Source organism: Erpetoichthys calabaricus, chromosome 12, assembly GCF_900747795.2.
Source record: "Erpetoichthys calabaricus chromosome 12, fErpCal1.3, whole genome shotgun sequence".
NCBI classification, from domain to species: domain Eukaryota; kingdom Metazoa; phylum Chordata; class Cladistia; order Polypteriformes; family Polypteridae; genus Erpetoichthys; species Erpetoichthys calabaricus.
The window spans coordinates 87713489-87735295 of record NC_041405.2 but is presented as its reverse complement, the minus strand read 5'-3'; the positions used below and the strand labels follow the sequence as shown (position 1 = coordinate 87735295).

The 21807-nt window shown below is 37.1% G+C and overlaps 1 protein-coding gene across 1 annotated transcript in view; it reads left to right on the top strand.

Moving 5' to 3' along the window:
- atp11c (ATPase phospholipid transporting 11C) overlaps positions 1 to 21807 on the top strand; it is a 196463-nt gene that overhangs the window by 63846 nt on the left and 110810 nt on the right. Inside the window, 5 exon segments of the mRNA XM_051935386.1 lie at positions 279 to 359; positions 6408 to 6515; positions 14589 to 14717; positions 15462 to 15553; positions 19389 to 19439. Of these exon segments, the coding sequence (XP_051791346.1) occupies positions 279 to 359; positions 6408 to 6515; positions 14589 to 14717; positions 15462 to 15553; positions 19389 to 19439 (461 nt within the window).

Sequence of the window (21807 nt, the reverse complement as noted above, 5' to 3'; positions counted from 1 at the left end):
TTAGATTTCCATCCGTTTTAATAATCTAAATTGGGTAGTTATCTCCCTTGCTGTGGGTGGTTTATTGCTTTCTAAATGTTTTTAACAACATTATCACCTTAATTTCAACACACTGACTAGAATCCTAAGGTTAAATCTCCACCATCTTCTTCTAGTTCCTTCCTAAGAATTAGTTTGCTGGGTTTCATCTGCAAGATGTGTGAATCAGGCTTTATGAACTTTTAATAAGTGTACGGTCTCATGTGTACTGAGGCTTAATTGTTACTTTTTATTTGCAGGTAATAGTAGACACACCTACCAGTCCTGTGACCAGTGGTTTGCCCCTGTTTTTTGTAATCACAGTCACCGCCATTAAACAGGTGAGTTATGTCTTTTCAGCTCCTAGTTTAAAAGCAGACCTATAGAACACCTTGTTTGTTTTTTTTTGGGATTTTTGTAAAGCTTAGAAATTTTGGAAATATATACAGAATAGCATTATAAACTAATCCAATTTAGGAATGCAGGGAGGACATTTCTACTGCAGAGCAGTGGACACAAGGCAGAGAATGCCCTAGTTGTCTGTAGTTCTTTGCTAGGCTCACTTGTGCACAGACTCGCATGGGAAAATTCAAATTACCAATTAAACTAATATGCATGTCTTTTAGGATGGGTCATGGTAGGGATAGTGGAGTAGATAAAGTGTCCTGGGTTTGAACCCCATGCTCAGCTATTGCTCATGTGGAAATTATACATTTTCTTAATACTTATATGGTAAAATATACTGTGCACACTTACAAGCACATACACACATATACACGTATGTATTTATGTGGGTGTTTTTAAGATATCAAATAATTGTTAGGTCATTTCTTTGTTCAATTTGCTTCTCCCTGTTTTTGTTTTTTCCTTTTATTTTCTCTGCACTTAACAGCTGCAGTTGATTCTTGAGATCCTTCTATGAAGCCTCTGTACAATTACTAAAAAGCCTGTGTGATTAGGTATCCAGGCAACACAGAAATTTATTTTAAAATCCTTCTTTGTGGTTCACAGTGTGGCACTTCCCTTCGGTTTAGCTTATTTTATGATTGCATGTGTTTTACTTCTAGTTTGCATATATTTTCAGGTTTATTTCCTTTAAAACCAAAGGCTTATCTCATATTTCAAGTTGTGTTATTATACATGCAGGTAACACCATTACACATTACGGTGTATTTTAATAATCCACATATGTTAATTTTACTGACAATTTTTCAAAGGACATCACATATTTATATTTACCCATCCATTTTCTAATCTGCTAATCCAGTTCAGGAGTGATGCCTTTCTCAGCAGTACTGGGCAAAACCAACCTTAGATGAGGTGCCTGACCAGCCCAAGCCAGTTTAAAGTGTCCAGTTAGCTTAACCCGTATATCAATATCTTTAAGAAATTGGATGAACACCTAAGTGACTAGAGGAAAACTGCCATAGAAAGGAGGAGACAGTGCAGACGCTACACAGGCACTGCTCAAGGCTGGAATTTGAATGCAGGAGTTTATATTAAGATATAAAAAAGGTAGAATGAACCATTGCCATTAGGAAAGTAACTAGGTGATGTTAAATTTCTCTTCACTAGAAATAATCAAAGTGAAGCTTACCTTGGAATTTATTCGAACCAGACCAGGCCAAAAACTATTCATATGTAATGCAAAATCATAGTTGAAAAAAGCAAGCTATTGGGTCAAAAAATCTTAGAAGAGAAAATAACACTAAATAATTAAAAAGAGTCATAAAGTTAATATGGTACAAGAGAGCCAAAAATTTAATTTTTAAATATGTGATATGTATCTCAATGTTCTCTCAGTAAGGTTGCACAGTGATAGTGCTACTGCCTTGTAAGAAGGTGACCAGATTTCAAGTTCCAGGTGCTCCTTACATGAAGTTTGTATGTTCTCACCATTTTTGTGTTGGTTTCATCAGGGTGCTCTTTTTTTCTGTTACAGTCCAAAGATATGAAGGATAGGTGAATTGACCCTGGTGTGCGTGTGCGTGTGGGTGTGTGTGTGTGTGTGTGTGTGTTTATGCACCCGCAATACCTTGGTGCATTTTTTAGGGATTGTTTCTACCTTGTGCCCAGCACATGCTGGGATAGTCTCATACTTTCTTGTGACCAAATTCTGGATAAGTGAGTTTAGAAAATGATTGGATGAGCAGATGTTCTTCCAAATATGTATGAAGGCCCAGGAAGGCACATTTTAATTTAAAGCAAAAAAATAGTCTTCAGTATTAACTAAAATCTTGAGTGCTATTCTGCCTAAAGAGTAAAATCCCTTTTGCCAGAACAGTGGAGTGTTACCTAACATCATTGATTTGTCCATCTTACCACCTTTTCTGCTACAAATTAGATTACAGTTTTAAACTTTAGGTCTTATGCTGTATTAATGGAGTGTTACCTAACATCATTAATTTGTCCATCTTAGCACCTTTTCTGCTACAAATTAGATTACAGTTTTAAACTTTAGGTCTTATGCTGTATTAATGCTGTCAAAAGCCCATGTATAGGCATAGAAGGTAATGTTCAGATGTGTGTAATATGAAAAAATAAATATATATAGCCACACTGTTGATGTGGTGTGTTTCCTTCCCTAGCACAGTTCAGTACCCAGATGCTGAAAATCTTCACTTATAATTCCCACATTTCACCAATGTTTCCCTACATGCGGTATATGGATGCTATGCTACTCCCATACTACATGCCCAGGGAGTTCTCACATGGAGTGGCTATTGTTGTTTACATCCCTCCATTGGCAAACACAATGACTGCATATGACGTCATCCATTCAGTCCCCGCAAGAATCAAGATTAAACACCTGGATGCTTTCATCCTCATTTCTGGATATTTTATAATCATGTTTCCTTGAACAGAATGCTTAGTACCTTTATCCAGTTTGTGAACTGTCCCACCAGAGAGAATAGAATACTGGATTTAATATTTGCTAATGTTAAAGAGGCATACAGTTACACAACCATTCCTCCTCTGGGTAGATCGGACCACAATCTGGTGTACCTTCTTCACCTTTATGTGCCACTTGTGAAGAGGCAGTTAACCACTGTCAAGACCGTGAGGGTGTGGTCAAAGGAAGCTTGTGTAGCTCTGCAGGACTCTTTCAAGGCAATAGACTGGGATGTTCTTTGCAAGCCTCGTTTGGAGGACATTGATTGCCTCTCAGACTGTGTCACAGAATGCATCAACTTCTGTGTGGACAAGACAGTGCCTTTCAAACCTGTATGCTGCTTCCCTAAAAACAAACTATGGGTTATCAAGGACAGTAAAGCCTTTCTGAATGAAAAGTAGAGAGCATTTCAGTCCCGTGACAGAGAGGCAATGAAGAGGATGCAGAAACAATTGTCCATTAAAATTAAAGAGGAGAGGGACAGCTATAAGATAAATCTGGAGGAACAACACCAGAGTGGTGTGGAATGGTATGAGGACAATCACTGGCTTTAATTCCAGCTGCCTGGGTGACTGAGTGTGACAAAGAAAATGCCAATGAGTTTAAGCGTGTTTTAACAGGTTTGACAACATGCCCCAGCCCAACCTACCCTGCAGCTGTCCCTCTGTGGCTGACACTGTACACTTGGATACCACCATTGCTGCACGTTTGCTCACTGTTCACTCCCTCACCCCTCATTACAGTGCAAGGGGTGTGTAGAATCACTGCATTCTACTCCATTACTGACTGAACCCATCTCCACCCCCTCTTCTGTCTACAATGCTGATACAAGCTGACCATCTGTCACCTTCATTCATTCTGCCAAGGTGTGCTGCTGAAGATTTTTAACATGAACCTGAGTATTCAAAAGGTGCCAGCGCTTTGGAAACACAGTGTCTGGTTCCTGCTTCAAAGAATACACATCCTAGTGCCCCATCTGACTACAGTACAGTGGCACTCACAGCACATATAGTGAAAGTTTTTGAGGGATTGGTCCAGGCCCCCAAGTTAGGTCAGCATTGGACTCCATCCAATTTGCCTACCAGGTAAGGATTGAGGTTGAGAATTTCTGTCACCTACCTGCTGCACTGTGCCTACAGTCACCTAGACATGCCAGGAGGAACTCTTAGGATTATGCTCTTTGACTTCCCGTGTGCTTTTAACATCATCCAGCCAGCCAGACTGGATAAGTAAGCTGTCGGCAGTGCAGGTGGATGGTCCCTTAGTTTCATGAATCATGGACTCTTCGACTGGAAACCCACAATATGTGCAGCTACAGGACTGTGTATTTGAGAATGTGCTGTGTAGGAACTAGTGCTCTATAAGGGACAGTTCTGTCACCGTTTCTTTTCACCTTGTATACTACGGATTTTAGCTACAACACAGAGGGCTGCCATCTGCAAAAATTCTCAGATGACTGTGCAATAGTCAGAAGTATCAGGCATGGTGATGAGACAGAATACAGGAAGGTAGCGGACAGTTTTATTGACTGGTGTGAGTTGAATCAGCTGCAGGTAAACACCAATAAAATTAAAGAATTGGAGGTTGATTTACGAAGATCATGATCTCCAGTTACTCCCCTGTCTATTAAGGGTGTGGATGTGAAGATCGTTCAGGAGTACAAGTATCTGGGGGTGTATATGAACAGTAAGCTAGAACTTATTGGCTGTACAGTATATAAGAAGGGTCAAAGTAAGCTGTACTTCCTATGAAGACTCAGATCTTTTAGGATGTGCAACACTATTCCACAAATGTTTTATGAGTGTGTGGTTGCCAGTGCCATTTTTTTTTTTTTTTTTTTGCTGTGGCATGTCTGAGCCGGGGCGGCATGATGTCGCAGTGGTAGCACTGCTGCCTTGCAGTACGGAGACCTGGCTTCGCTTCCTGGGTCCTACCTGCGTGGAGTTTGCATGTTCTTCCCGTGTCTGCATGGGTTTCCTCTGTGTGCTCCAGTTTCCTCCCACAGTCCAAAGACATGCAAGTTAGGTACATTGGCGATCCTAAATTGTCCCTAGTGTGTGCTTGGTGTGTGGGTATGTGTGTGTCCTGCGGTGGGCTGGCACCCTGCCCGGGATTTGTTCTTGCCTTGCACCCTGTCTTGGCTGAGATTGGCTCCAGCAGACCCCGTGACCCTGTGTTAGGATATAGCTGGTTGGAGAATGACTGACTGATTGACTGACTGTCTGAGCTGCATGAAAGTGGCAGACATTAAGAGGCTAAACAAACTAATTCAGAAGGCTGGCTTAGTGGTAGGAGAGAAACTACGCAGCATGGAAACTGAAGCACATCGGAGAATATTGTCTCGTCTTCAGTCTATTATTGAAAATGCTAATCTCCCGCTTCATTGTTTTGTGTTTGGACAGAGGAGCATTTTCAGCAGTAGACTGACTAGCATAAAGTGCTCCACTGAACTTCACAGAAAATCCTTCCTCCCCACAGCCATCAGAATCTATAACTCCTCTTCTGGTCAATCATCCATACTATAAGCGGTTCCCTTTTCTTTTAATAGATATCCCAGTACATTTTCAGCTACTTATATATATGCAATGACTTGTATGTTCTTCTCAGAATGTTAGATATTTCACTTAACGTGTATTATTATTATGTGAAATACTCCAAGCTCAGTGTGCTGTTACTGTTTAGTATATTTGGGATTTTGTAAGATACTCACTTGCATAGTATTTATTGTATTTTATTCACCATGTACCTGTATTTTGATATTTATATTCTATTTTTATTTTACATGCTTATTTTTTTTTAACTTGCTCTTAGTGTTACTTGTGCCTTTGTCTGTTTGTATAGTGGTAACTATTAATAATTTTCCCCGGGATTAATAAAGTTTTTCTGATTCTGATATGTCTTGTTCAATGTAATAACTGAGATGTTAGTAAACTATGACTGAAACAGACAGGTGTGAATAAACAGCACCATAAACCTGTATTACTGTTGTAACAGAAAGCAGAGATTTTGTACAAGCATTCTAAATTAGAATGTGACAATGTTAAAATAAACTACCTCTTAATCGAATTTTAAAAATTAGTAACACAGTGAATGCAGTGAAGGCAATGAAAAAACTATGCATTTTGGAGGAACTATTAATGTCCAAGACTTCCTTCAGTATCCTGCCTAATCTTCGAGGAGTACTTTAGACAATTCTAATCCAGTGCAGGAAAATTATGTCCACACTTCCTCTGTATTTTAACATACCAGTGTCTTTATGAATTCAGACATGTTTATGCATCATTATATACCATTTCTGTCTATGGTTTACTGTATTTGGAGTTGATTGATATAATCTGTGCATGTAATGTCTTAAAATAACCTAGACTTTGTGGCCAGTGTCTTTATTTTAAAATATACACCTTTTTTGTTTTAACTTTGTAATTGCTACCATACAAGGTGTTTGTGTTATTACTTTGTCACATATGAATGAGTATTTCTTTTGTCCTCCTTTCAGGGCTATGAAGATTGGCTCAGACATAAAGCTGATAATGAGGTGAACAAGTACCCTGTCACTGTACTTGAAAATGGCAAGAGAAATCGCAAAGAAAGCAAGAATATCAAGGTAATGAGTCTTTCAAGCAACAGGACTGTACTGGCTGCTTCTGTAGTCTCTCACCCTTATTACGTTGCCATCTCTTTTTGTTTCACACTTTGCAAATGTATGATGCACCCAATGTTTATTTTTGGACAAAGCACACAATCTGCTCGGGTGTCTATATCAAACTAAAAGCTGTTCTAAATATTTTAGTGCATTTTGGATTTCAAATAGCTCATCAATGCTGAATTCTGTGTGTGCTTGTGATCAGTGAAGGTAAATGACTTTAGACTTTTGTGTTTTTTTGAGAAAGCTAGCTATCAATTTTCAGAATTCTTTATGCCGTTTAAGTTGTACCTTACTTGTGAAGGGTAGGATATACGTGTATGACCCAGAATCAGTATCTTACCCTTTAGTATTTATTTCTTCACACTAAGTATTTAATGCCTTTATACAGGTGCTGGTCATAAAATTAAAATATCATGACAAAGTTGATATATTTCAGTAATTCCATTCAAAAAGTGAAACTTGTATATTAGATTCATTCATTACACACAGACTGATGTATTTCAAATGTTTATTTATTTTAATGTTGATGATTATAACTGACAACTAATGAAAGTCCCAAATTCAGTATCTTTAGAAAAAATTAGAATATTGTGTAAAGGTTCAATATTGAAGACACCTGGTGCCACACTCTAATCAGCTAATTAACTCAAAACACCTGCAAAAGCATTTAAATGGTCTGTCAGTCTAGTTCAGTAGGCTACACAATCATGGGGAACACTGCTGACTTGACAGTTGTCCAAAAGACGACCATTGACACCTTGCACAAGGAGGGCAAGACACAAAAGGTCATTGCTAAAGAGTCTGGCTGTTCACAGAGCTCTGTGTCCAAGCACATTAATAGAGAGGCGAAGGGCAGGACAAGATGTGGTAGAAAAAAGTGTACAAGCAATAGGGATAACCGCACCCTGGAGAGGATTGTGAAACAAAACCCATTCAAAAATGTGGGGGAGATTCACAAAGAGTGGACTGCAGCTGGAGTCAGTGCTTCAAGAACCACCACGCACAGACGTATGCAAGACATGGGTTTCAGCTGTCGCATTCCTTGTGTCAAGCCACTCTTGAACAAGAGACAGCATCAGAAGCGTCTCGCCTGGGCTAAAGACAAAAAGGACTGGACTGCTGCTGAGTGGTCCAAAGCTATGTTCTCTGATGAAAGTAAATTTTGCATTTCCTTTGGAAATCAAGGTCCCAGAGTCTGGAGGAAGAGAGGAGAGGCACAGAATCCACGTTGCGTGAGGTCCAGTGTAAAGTTTCCACAGTCAGTGATGGTTTGGGGTGCCATGTCATCTGCTGGTGTTGGTCCATTGTGTTTTCTGAGGTCCAAGGTCAACGCAGCCGTCTACCAGGAAGTTTTAGAGCACTTCATGCTTCCTGCTGTTGACGAACTTTAAGGAGATGCAGATTTCATTTTCCAACAGGACCTGGCACCTGCACACAGTGCCAAAGCTACCAGTACCTGGTTTAAGGACCATGGTATCCCTGTTCTTGATTGGCCAGCAAACTTGCCTGACCTTAACCCCATAGAAAATCTATGGGGTATTGTGAAGAGGAAGATGCAATACGCCAGACCCAACAATTCAGAAGAGCTGAAGGCCACTATCAGAGCAGCATGGGCTCTCATAACACCTGAGCAGTGCCACAGACTGATCGACTCCATGCCACGCCGCATTGCTGCAGTAATCCAGGCCAAAGGAGCCCCTACTAAATATTGAGTGCTGTACATGCTCATACTTTTCATGTTCATACCTTTCAGTTGGCCAACATTTCTAAAAATCCTTTTTTTGCATTGGTCTTAATTGATATTCTAATTTTCCAAGATACTGAATTTGGGACTTTCATTAGTTGTCAGTTATAATCATCAACATTAAAAGAAATAAAACATTTGAAATACATCAGTCTGTGTGTAATGAATGAATCTAATATACAAGTTTCACTTTTTGAATGGAATTACTGAAATAAATCAACTTTGTCATGATATTCTAATTTTATGACCAGCACCTGTACTTTGTTGTTGCATTTTTAATGTGTATTTGTTTATGATTTGCAGTGTAAATTAGTCTACAAAGATAGAAGATCTCATTTGATTACATTTTTTAGAACTTCATATCTACAAATAGGATGCCCTGTAATTTCAGTACCTAGTGCTTGTTTTTGGGATATTTACTTGGAGATGATTGCTTATTCTTAAGAGGTCTACTAGGAGATGCCGTGAATACAAATAACCATTGCAATGCATCAGGCTGAATAACACAATATATATTATATAGTATGTAATTTTGTTTTCTGTTGTTTGTTATTTGGCTGGACTTCTGTTCAGCTATGCAATGAATCAACACTTCAAGTAAATTCTAACAGAATGATTGCACATATGTTTCTGAAACAAAAACTGATTTAAACCTTTTAAACAGAAAACAGAGACTCTGCTGTAATTGTCTTATTTGACCCAGCTGAATTTGATTGGTTAATGTTTTAAACAAGAAAAAAGCTCTAGAGTTACCTTATGCCAAAATAGTTTTATAATTGTATATGAAACATTGTTCTTTTTCCATAAAAAACTTGTGGTCCTCACTACTGCTTAGTATGGATCAGAAGTTTTTACATGATCCTAGTGTACTTCTCAGTGGCATTAGATAAATAAATGTTGACCTTTTCAATATTGTAACACTTCTTTATAGCTTTTTTATTTTTTTGTGAATATAACTTATCAAACTATTAAAGATTGTTAAGTATACTGCTCAGATTTCAGTATTTGTCTGTAAACTTTGATTTGAAATTACAAAATCTAGAATCAATTGAAGTAGTTTTAATATGTAAAAACTATTACTGATTAATCATAAAAATGGACACATCTCCACACCTAAATACAACAATGCAAACAAATGTTTCCAATCTAAGTGTATAAATGACTGATCTGAAAGAGGAGTAGACAGAAATAAAGAATTTTATACTCTGCAGCCAAGTCATTTGCTACAGTGCTGGGGTATTTGTGACAGATAAACTTTAGGTTGGCTCCTTCCCAATATAATAAACACTATCTTTTATCCGTGATACTGTATGCTGTGATCCCAAACAGTTATTGACTTTCCTTCTTCCTACTCATGAACTACCAATATTTTCAGACCAACTGTTCACACTTAGTAATACTATGGTTATGGACTGGTTTTACAGACTGCTTCCAGGCACCCTTTTCAAACTCCATATTGTTATAGATGGACTTTTGGATTTGGGAGAAAGGGGAATCATGGCAACAATAGCATTGCTTCAGGGCACTAGGCGCTGCTTCTTATTTGGTTTGGTTACCATAGGACTCATGTTTGCTGCTATCCTCAACACAACATCTATGTTGTGCTCTGTAGATGGAGGATGGATCGAGTTGGTTGCTGTTGGTTTATTTTGTGCATATGTTATTTAAAATGTGGGAGCCTGACACAGGGCTGTGGGATGTGCAGATGGTTAGGGTAGATTTTCAAAACAAAATTAGAGAGAAAGGTGGTGTATAATGGATTTGCAGGAAGAGCTTGGGAGGTGTTATATGGCTTTGAAGTTATTATCAGGAGTTTGCTGGCTGCCATGCATTTCCATTATTGTTCTATTTTTACATTCCTTCCTTTGCTCTTTATTCAATCATGACTAATAATATTATGTCTGGAAACATTAAGAGCCTTGATTTTTGGTCCACGGTTTATCAGTGTGTTGGATTAGCTCTATTATCCACTGTCCACTACCAAGAAAGAGACACTTTAAAGTTGTATGTTTCTTGTGTGCTTGGTGCAGAAAATTTGGTGTGTTCATTTTCATTAGGGAAGACGTGGTCAATTGTGGCATTGGTTTCTGCTATTTGTTATCAAATCTAAGGAGTAGTAAGCTAGCATGTATCTCAGTATATACAGTACTTCCCCAGACTCACCTGCAAATGTGTTAAGTACCAATATTATGGGATCCCAGTTGGTACTGACACTAATGCCATAATTATGTCTCATTTAGATAGAGCCCTATTCTTATTTTCACATGTTCTCCTTATTCCACATTTTCATTATGCCATGTTTATACAGATCTAACATCTATTATTCTTTTTGCATACTCTATTCCTCTGCTAGAGAATTCCCTTTCCTTTTCATATCACAACACAGTCCTGTACTGATCAGGTACATTTTTTTTCTCCAACTCGTCTACCATTTGTTAAAGATTCTTTTCCTTTACCTCTCTTTCTGTGCAGTCGTGCTTCACTGTGTAACTTTACCTTCCCATACCTTTTCTCCTCTGCTTCACTCTCTAATTAAACAATAAGCCATTATGGAGACTGCTTGTTTGCTCTCAGTAGAAAGCTGTGAGGTTTTAATTTGAATCCCAACTCTCTGTTTTAGTGAAAATGCACCCCCTTGTGGTTGATAAGAAGTATGAATTGTGCATTTCTAACACCAGAACTAAGCTCCATGCACTGTTGATTCAGATGGCAGAGTTTCAGATTTACTGCATAAATACTTGTGCTCTGAGGCTAAGGATCTGCGCTGGTATCCAGAAGGTTGCTGGTTCGAATCCCCGTCACTGCCAAAAGAGATCCTACTCTGCTGGGCCCTTGAGCAAGACCCTTAACCTGTAATTGCTCCAGGGCGCTGTACAATGGCTGACCCTGTGCTCTGACCCCAAGGGGTATGCGAAAACTAACAAATTCCTAATACAAGAAATTGTATAAGGCGAAATAAAGAACAAAAAAAAAAAAAAATATCTGGAAAAAATCCAAGCAAATTATTAATTTTGAGACTTTGGAAGAACAACTCTTGTCACATTATTCATACTATGAAATCCATGAATTTCTAATGCCTCCACTAAATTAAGTTACTGCTACAGTAAGAAAATTGTTACACATGATCCACTCTGCCATTTTTGTTCCCCTAGTGTACCCGGTTCCTTTCTTCGCATGGTTTCGTACTGCCATCTGGCTTAATCCAGAAAATTCCTCTTTGATTCATGCTAGAAAAGTCTAAAATTTCTTATGGGGGGGACTTCTAGATATCCACCTCTTAGAATCTCCTGTGTGAAACCGGCATTTCTTATATTGGAAAAGGCACCACCTTTAATTTATTTACTTGAGTCAGTCTTCACAGCTTTTCAGTTTATGGGTGTCTGTTACCCTGTGCTCTATATTATTTTCAATACACCTGGAGATGTGTATGGTTTTTGAGTCCTAAACTAAAAGAAGCGGATTTCTAAGTAGACTAGGGATTGTTGTTAAAAACCTTAAGGGTTAAACATCATCATAGTCAAGTAAGAACTGATGGACGTTTTAGCAAAAGGACAAAACTTCAATTAGATCCAAAAAGATAAGACTGAGAATTGAATTCAGATGTGGAAAGCTAAGACTCATTAGCACTACATTAGCACTATAGCAGCACTTGTCCATAGTTCAAATCCATAATTTTGGACAAAGAACTGATAGTGGTACACTGTAGTTTATATCCAAGTCTTTGTGATGTGAACTGTGATGCCTCCTGGGAGGTGGTTAACTAGCAAATATGCAGTGTTTTCTAGCAGTTGCTCAAATTGTAAAATGGCAGTGTCACACAATTAAGGATAAATGAAAAAACCTCTTCCTCAGACATGAACATGCAGATTTTAATTTTGGCTTTTGAAATTTTTAAAGTCCCATGACCAGAAAACTTGAACATAGGGGTTTTGCAGTTCTTAACAGGTGTGATTTATCTATATTGTTATCATCCATTTTTGTACCAATGCTTATATTTTTATAAGAGGTTCATTTAAAAAAGCTAATGACTAAACGATTTTGTGGATAAAATAAATGTAGTTAAAATGTTAAAATTCTTGGATACTTTATAAATGCTCTCCTTGATTACATACAACTAAATAACATCTCAGTGTCCAAGTTCATTTCCTCTCCCTGCTTGTTTAGAACAATTTAGCAAGCTGTGGTTTTCACAAAATGTACCATTTTGTTTAAATTGTCATACCATTTTTCCCTAATATATATATAGTGCAGCTTAAAATCCATGCTGTTTATTTCATTCAGTACCTGTCTTTAAGTAAAAATATTTGTTTACTACAGCCAAAGTAAGTAATTATTATTATGTGTGCAAATGAAGCAAATTTAAAGCATCTATGCCAGAAAAGCCCTTTAAAGCCCAAATCACAGGAACATACTGATTATCTATGTTAATTATGTTATCTACTTTCTGAATTATTTACAGTTGTGTGAATAAGTAAGCCTGCTCCATTAAAAAGTTTGTCATTTTAACATTTTACAAGAAAATAATATGTAGTCATCATTTCAACAATACTGATAGAAAAAGGTGGTCTAATTTAACATAGCATTGCAAAATCACATTTTTCTGTCATTTTTACTATTTAAATCAACAGAAATGCAATTTGGGAAAAGTTGGGGTTTACCCAAATGTGAACATGCTTCATCATTAGAAAGTATCTTGGAAGGCCCTACATTATATAAGCACCAGGAACCTGTGTTGTGCTAGTTTGGTCTTATCAACTGATTTATATGGTTACATCATGACAAGATCAAAAAAACTCTATAGGATCCTCAGAAGAAATATTGTTGATACCTATGAGTCTGGACAGCATGGTGACTCAGTGGTAGCGCTGCAGCCTTGCAGTAAGGAGACCAGGGTTTGCATCCTGGGTCCTCTCTGTGTGGAGCTTGCTTGTTCTCCTCATGTCTGTGTGGGATTCCTCCCACAGTCGAAATCCATACAGGTTAGGTAGATTGGCGATACAAAGTTGGCCCAAATGTGTGGTTGTAGGTCTGTGTGTGTGTGTATGTGTTCACTCTGCAATGGATTGGTGCCCTGTTTAGGGTTTGCTCCTCAGTTGTGCTCTGTGCTAACTGGGATAAGCTCCAGCACCCCCGTGACCCTGTTCTGGACTAATTGCTTCAAAAAATATTGATGCAGAAATTAAGTTTGTCATCTAACACCAAAGTGAGGTATAGGATTGTTGGTACAATAACATGCTTTGGACAAATGAGACAAAGTTATAACTGTTTCACCTCAATGCCAGATGGTGAAAACAAAAAAACTATTTTTGACCAAAAGAACCTCTTACTGTACCAGCCGCAAAACATGGCAGCGGAAGTAGTATTATTTGGTATTGCTTTTCTTCCTAACCAACTTTGCATCAGAATCAACTGTAAATTTAAAGGTTGCGCTAGAAACAGGAGAATGTTATGCCATCTGTCAAAAAAATAAAGATGAACTGTAAGTGAATCTTATATTGTAACAGTTATCAAAACACTGAAGCAAATTCACAAAAAATTGCCTCAAAAGAAAAAATAGATTATTGTGGAATGTCAAAAATAAAGAGTGCATATTAATATGATAGAAATGCTGTGGGGAACTTGAAACAGGTAGTACGTGCAACAAAGCCCTGAAATATCAAATATTTGAAATTCTATAAGCAGATGACAACTACTAGAAATTCCTTCAAGAGCTTTGTTTCTGCCAAAGATGAGCAACACCAGCTATTGAAGCTAGTGGAGTATTTATTTTTTCCACAACTGACAATTGAACTTCTGAATTATTTTGTTGAAAAACTAGTTTCAAAGAATATTTTTTTTTGTTTATCAAATTACATCAATTTTATTTATTAATATTATTGAAATGAAAGTCAGATATTCATGCATACAAATATGTTAAAGAACCCACACCTTAATTTTTCACAACAGTGTATATTAATAATTATTTTAATAAGACTGAAGATTTAATTATGTTGTTAAAGAATGTTTTAAGGGTTTAAATGGATTATTTTAATGGTTCTGTCTTTGATGGTTTGGTAAATTGAAAATGAATGTATTGAAGATTTTTGATTTGTAGCTTTGCTTGTATCTAAATAGTTATACACATTTTGCATTTCTGGAAAGACAAGAATGGATCATTGAAGATATTGATATTAAAGCAATATAGATTCATTTCTATACAGTATATTTAAGAAATGGCATGAGTTGGGAAATGGGATGAGTTGCAGGCATTATTTGTTCCTGAAAGTGAACTGTGCATATTTTTACAGGTTGGGGACATTGTGGAGGTCACAGAAGATGAGACATTCCCTTGTGATCTTATTCTCCTGCAGTCAAGTCGAGATGATTGTACTTGCTTTGTTACTACTGCCAGTCTGGATGGAGAGTCCAACCACAAGGTAACTTTTTGGCATCTGCTAAAATTACTTAATTCGTCTCACCAACACCTGCACTTAAAGGATTAGTGAAATTGTGTGTAACCTTGCACTTTCGTTTCTGCTCTTAACAGTCATTTGTTTAAGAAAGTATATTTCTTTTCTGGAATTTGACAAACAGGTACATTCAGTGTAGTCCTTTTTTTGCCATTTGATTTGTAATGAGTTTTATAAATTTAGTTATATTGTGTTTAGCTGTAACTCCTATTATGGGCACTGTTGTCAGATGAATGAAATCTTTATTACATCAGAGATACTCCAGGCAAACCTCTGACTGTATTTACTACTCTCCTGAGCTTTATTTTTCCCATGCTAAGAACAGAAAACCATATTTATATGAGTTTCTTCTCTGTGTTCATTTTTATAAGCAAATAATATTACAATTACACCCCACTTACGTTTCATGAGACAGTTAGTTGATTCGAATCTTGCTCTTTGTTCCCCATAGCTAAGGTATCATATTTTTAATGCCTTTATAGTATGTGACTGTTCATGGCACACTTTTCCTAACAGCTTAGAATTTTTCTTAGAGCCATATACATTGAAGACGAGATTGGATTTAATAGATTGAATCCGTCTTGTCAGAGAGGCAGCGATTTGGAACTTGTGGATCATTAATTCCAATCTAGAGAACTGATGCTGGAGATGCATTCCTGATTGTGTTTTTTTTAACAGATTTCTCTCTCTCCTTTCTACCCCCACCTCTAGACTCACTTTACTGTATGTGACCGCTGGGAAAAGGAAATAAGTTTCCTCAGTGCTACCATTGAGTGTGAACAGCCACAACCAGACCTCTACAAGTAAGTATCAAAAAAACATATTTACATTTGTCCTTTTAATAAAAGAAAACATTCCATCCATAACCTTTTGTGTTGCTTTAAAATGGTTGTTGCTATTATTTAGACAGTATTCCTTCAGCTTGTTCCTGTGGGACCACTGTGCCTATAGGTTTTCATTTGAGCCAAGTTGGTAATCAGTGATTCTTTTCTCCTTTTAAATGAACACCTTTTTCATTATCTGGACTGTGGTCTGCGGGATAGTGCTCTCTGTTATTTTGTTTTATTAAAAACAAATATTAATATTGTAGGGGGCATGATAGCGCAATGGTAATGTTGCTTCCTCAGAACAAGGAAAATGGGGTGCTCCCTGTATGAAGTTTGCATATTCTCCCAGTATCTGTGTGGGTTTCCATTTGGGTGTTCTGGTTTCCTCCCATTGACGTTGTTAAATTTGCCCTAGTGTGTAGGGGTGTGGGGGTGTTCTCCATGTGATGTACTGGCAACTTATCTGGGGGAGTTCCCAGCTTTGCACCTGATGCTTGCTGGAATAGGCTTCAGCTTCCCCACAACCCTGTCCAGGATAAGCAGTTTAAGAAACTGGATGGACATATGTTGATATGGTCTTCTTTACCCAGCCGAATTGAAGTGTTTTTTTTTTTTTAAGATTACCCTTCCACTCATTTAATATGCCTGACCAGATGGAGAAGATTTTGAAACTTAAACACCAATGAGCATGCTGGAGTAAGCATCAGTTACTAATCTGTCATGAGGAAATATAAAAAACAGCATTGCTAAATAAAGCATTGCAAACTTTCAAAGACTAAATTGATCAGTATATGTAACGTATGATGTATATGTGTTGTAATGACATGTATGTGTTGTTAATTCATCTGTCATTTATTTTAATTCTCCTACTTGTTGAATTGTTGTATCCTCTAAGTATATGAACCTACACTAGCATTCAGAAGTTAGAAATCACCCATAAGTGTTCATGTTTTTGATAGAAATGGATACTTTTTTATTAACATACCATTAAACTGATTTAAACTGAGATTGAAGGAACAACCATATCTGAAACTGGCGCATAAAAAGAAAAGGTTAAAATGGGCAAAAGAAGACAGACATTAGACAGTGGATGACAAGAAATGAGTGTTATGGCCAGCATCGAGAAATTGTCTTTTTACTTTTGTTGATAATGCTTGTACTTGGTGTGTATTTAAGTAAACAGCCAACTGACAACGTGAAAGGCTTTAGTTTGACAGACTACAGCACGGGTGTCGAACTCCAGTCCTGAAGGGCCGAATGGCTGCAGGTTTTCATTCTAACTATCTTCTTCATTAGTGACCAGTTTTTGCTGCTAATTAACTTCTTTTGCCTTAGTTTTAATTAACTTGACTCAGGCCCCTTAGTTGTTTCTTTTTCCTTAATTAGCAACCAAACAATAATGAGACACAAAACAAGTCACCTCATGACCATCTTACCTCTCCCCATCACATACAGTAGTATATAAAAATAAAGAAAGGTGATGGTCTCGGTAAGGTTGAGTGCTCCGGTCACCGAAACATTTTGACGATGTTCTTAGAAAAATCAACAGTTTTGGAAATGTCTGCTGTGGCAGAATGAGAGCAGCAACAAGCCATTGAATTAAATAATGGGTTTAATTAACAGCAAGAATCAGCTTCTCATTAAAAGATTAGTTGGAGTGAAATTGGTTTAGCTGGTCATCTGTTAGCTCGTTTCACATTTCATTTCATTTCATTCCGGCCACCATTTAATGAAGAAAGGAATAAATTCAGGGGACTGAATCCTTAAAATCAGGGATATTAAAATGAAGGAAAAAGAAGTTAATTAGCAGTGAAAACTGGTCATTGATTAGGAAAAGGGTCAGAATGAAAACCTGCAGGCACTGCGGCCCTCCAGGTCCGGAGTTCAACACCCCTGGTCTACAGTATATGGGAACATGGAAGACCATAAACTGTTTTTTATTCCATAGTTTTTCTCATTGAGAAACTTTATTTTGTGACTACACCTGTGCTTTATTAGGGACATATATATATACATAGACATATATATTTCTTAGTAAATTACTATATTAGTAAATATATATATGTAGACATACTTAGAATCATTATATGTATTATTTATATTTCCTTTTTTTTGCTTCCCATTATTTGGTATTTCTTTATTGCTTATCCAGTTTTATTTTCATCATTTGAAAGTCTTCCTGGGAGTATTTATAGTAATTAGTATGTTTTGTTATATTTAGCAACTTACTACTCATTGCTGGGGAAACTGTGTTGTGGGCATGTCGTGTTTCATAGAAAGTCAGAGTACTGGGACTATGAAGTGTTTGATCTTGGCCTTGTTTGGGGAGGCAAAGAGAGGAGGGCTAGAGTGAAGAGCAGAACAGTGAAAGATAAAAAAAAATTACATGATGTGCTCTTTGCTAGCATTGTCACATGAGATTTTGCTGAATGCATGCTATTACCAATTATATGTAGCAAGGCTTGATGGGTGAAATAAATAAATTTGCTCAAAAAAAAAAAAAATTAAATGTTAATTTCTTCTGCCTTGAATGATGAATTCTTCAGTATAAAGCTAAAATAATAAATAAATAAATTGATTATACCTTAAAGTTCATAAGATGAAACACTAAAAGACCCAATCATTAACTAAAGATGACAAAAGGTACTTGCATCTTAGCTTCCTGGGATCTCAGTTACCAATTCAAACAGTAAAGAGTAAGGTTTCAAGGGAAATATATATATATATATCGTATAATTAAAAGACTTAAATAAAAAAAAAACACACAACTATAGCAGAAATGTCTTCACAGACATGAGTTCTTAACAGAACTGACTCGATGACTGATTTCTGGGTTATGAGTGTGTGTGTGCGCTTTTATTTTGTGGTTACTGCATAATTTTCAAGTTGCCTTTACTTTTTGATAGTTTTACTTTACTTTCCGATTTACCCTCATATATACACCTTTTATGGAAACATTTTTTATAAAAATAATAAAAATAAAGAAACATAATGTGACAAAATAAAGCACACAATATGAGATGTAACACTATATGGTAATACCTTAGTAAATGAATAAGATGAGTTCAAAGATTGCAATTTGTTGTGAGAAACTTTGTTGTCAGAGGTAGTTTTAACATAGTATGAATACAGAAACATATTGTAATGGCTTTGAAGGGTGGTGGTTTGGGCAGGTATAGCAGGGTGGTTATCTGCTGTCTCCTGTGTCTTTTCTTGGCCACCATACAATGCCCCTGCCAACAACCTCTCATGCTGAAGCTTTTTTCTCCCACAACAACATTTTCAGTAGTCCACTTTCCTGTAAGCCATTTTGAATCTGTTTTATTGCATCAGTTGCTATCTATTGTGATTACCACCTAATTTTCATATTGCCTTTACATTTCCATTTTTCCAACAATTTTTAACAAGTGCCTAAGTCTTTTACACAGTACAGCAGATCATTTATTTTCCTAAGTCTGTTGTTCTTGGGCACTGGGTTAATCACTTCTCTTTTGCAAAGGTCATGGACCACTCTGTGGTCTGTTCATTTTTTTATCGATTTATGTCTGGTTCCATCTCTGCCATGAGCCTTACTTTGGTTTACATGTTTGAATTTTGAACTAACAGCATCAACAGCTTATTTCAGCATCTGCAGGAGTAAGAATATGCCTTTCTTCATTGATACCCTTTGGCTGCTCTGCTCTGCAATAAAGTCATATTTTATTATGAGTAAATAAAGAAATAATAATAAATGATGAATAAAATGGGTTTAATTTTATCATGGCTTGCAAGTAGGAATATTTTATATTTAAGTGTCACCACTTCTTTACAGGTTTGTTGGCCGAATACACATTTACAAAGAAGGCCAGGATTCCACAGTGAGGTGAGCTTTTTCTCTTTTATTTCAGAGGCACATGTATGAGGTACAGAATAAAAAGATGTTTGTTATTTACAACAGAATTGATGAAAGACATTTGCTACTTAATTTTGTTTATTTTAATTTTACATTTTGGAAATTAATTTCTAAATGTCACAAATGAGAGCCTTCCAACCATTAATTGACAATGGTATTTGTTTCTGTTTAATATTAAAGATGATGATGGTACAGTTTACTTAACCAAAAATGCACCAAGCAGTGATGCATTATACATTATATCTGTCAATTTTTCATGTACTTATAAATTAGAAAGGTGAAAGCTACTTGTACTTTTTCAAACAAGATAGCCACTTCAGTTTCACAGGAAACATACTGTATGGTGCAAGGTAGAATCCAGCTCTGGATACAGTCCTGTATATCATTAGGAACACTCACAAAAACACCCTCATATGCATTGGTCCAGCCTAGAGTTGATAATTAACCTAAGCTGCTCAAAGAATCCAAGCAGACACAGGAAGAATGTGTAAACTACACCCAGGCAGTTCCATGTCTGTGGTTCAAAGCCGGGATTCTGGAGCTGTAAGACAGCAGCACTAATGACTACTCCACCGTGCCATCTTTTATTTAAAATGAACAAGTTTTTATTGTTTGTCTGTATAAATGAAGCTTAGTTGGCATCTATTTGTATGAATGTTTTTCCAGCATTATTTAAAAATTGCTGCATGTATGTTCAAGAACGTTAACAACCAACTTAGGATATTAGCAATAGGGTGCTTTAGTCCTTCAGATATGTGCCTCAGGAGCAGAACAAGTGTCATATAATAGTACAGTGCAATTTGTCATTTCCTGAAACCCCAACTTTCAGTAAATAATTCCAGATATAATATGACCCCAGGGCAGCATGGGGCTATGACAAATATATTGATTAAAATGTTTGATTAAAGAAAAAGAGAACAAAGCTGCTTGTAAGGCAAGTATGCTCACTTTTATTTTACACCACCATCGTAACCTACCCAGAGCTATTTCTCTGTCTTGTTTGGAGCCGTACTGTGTTCCAAGTAGTGGTGACTCGCAGCTGAGAATTGGGCCTACCTATCTTATTTATTCTAAAATTGTCAGTTAGCTTTTAAAGTGGTACCCTAGAAACAATAGTTAACAAGTTATTTTTTTTATATATTCAGATTCCTTTTATTGTCAATTCACTTAGTACAACAAAATTGCTGCAATCCTAAGGTGTATTCCTATATAATGGACAAAATTAAATTATAATGCAGTACAATTTAATACAATACAATGGAATAGCTAAATATTGCACATACAGTTAGGTTCATAAATATTTGGACAGAGACAACTGTGGTTCTGTACATTACCGCAATGAATTTTAAATGAAACAACTCAGATGCAGTTGAAGTGCAGACTTTCAGCTTTAATTCAGTGGGGTGAACAAAACGATTGCATAAAAATATGAGGCAACTAAAGCATTTTTTTAACACAATCCCTTCATTTCAGGAGCTCAAAAGTAATTGGACAACTGACTCAAAGGCTATTTCATGGGCAGGTGTGGGCAAGTCTGTTGTTATGTCATTATCAATTAAGCAGATAAAAGGCCTGGAGTTGATTTGAGGTGTGGTGCTTGCATGTGGAAGATTTTGCTGTGAACAGACAACTTGCAGTCAAAGGAGCTCTTCATGCAGGTGAAAGAAGTCATCCTTAAGCTGCGAAAACAGAAAAAACCCATCCGAGAAATTGCTACAATATTACGAGTGGCAAAATGTACAGTTTGGTACATCCTGAGAAAGAAAGCAAGCACTGGTGAACTCAGCAACGCAAAAAGACCTGGACGTCCACGGAAGACAACAGTGGTGGATGATTGCAGAATCATTTCCATGGTGAAGAGAAACTCCTTCACAACAGCCAACCAAGTGAACAACACTCTCCAGGGGGTAGGCGTATCGATATCCAAGTCTACCATAAAGGGAAGACTACATGAAAGTAAATACAGAGGGTGCACTGCAAGGTGCAAGCCACTCATAAGCCTCAAGAATAGAAAGGCTAGACTGGATTTTGCTAAAGAACATCTAAAAAAGCCAACACAGTTCTGGAAAAACATTCTTTGGACAGATGAAATCAAGATCAACCTCTACCAGAATGATGGCAAGAAAAAAGTATGGAGAAGGTGTGGAACAGCTCATTATCTAAAGCATACCACATCATCTGTAAAACATGGTGGAGGCAGTGTGATGGCTTGGGCGCGCATGGCTGCCAGTTGCACTGGGACACTAGTGTTTATTGATGATGCGACACAGGACAGAAGCAGCCGAATGAATTCTGAGGTGTTCAGAGACATACTGTCTGCTCAAATCCAGCAAAATGC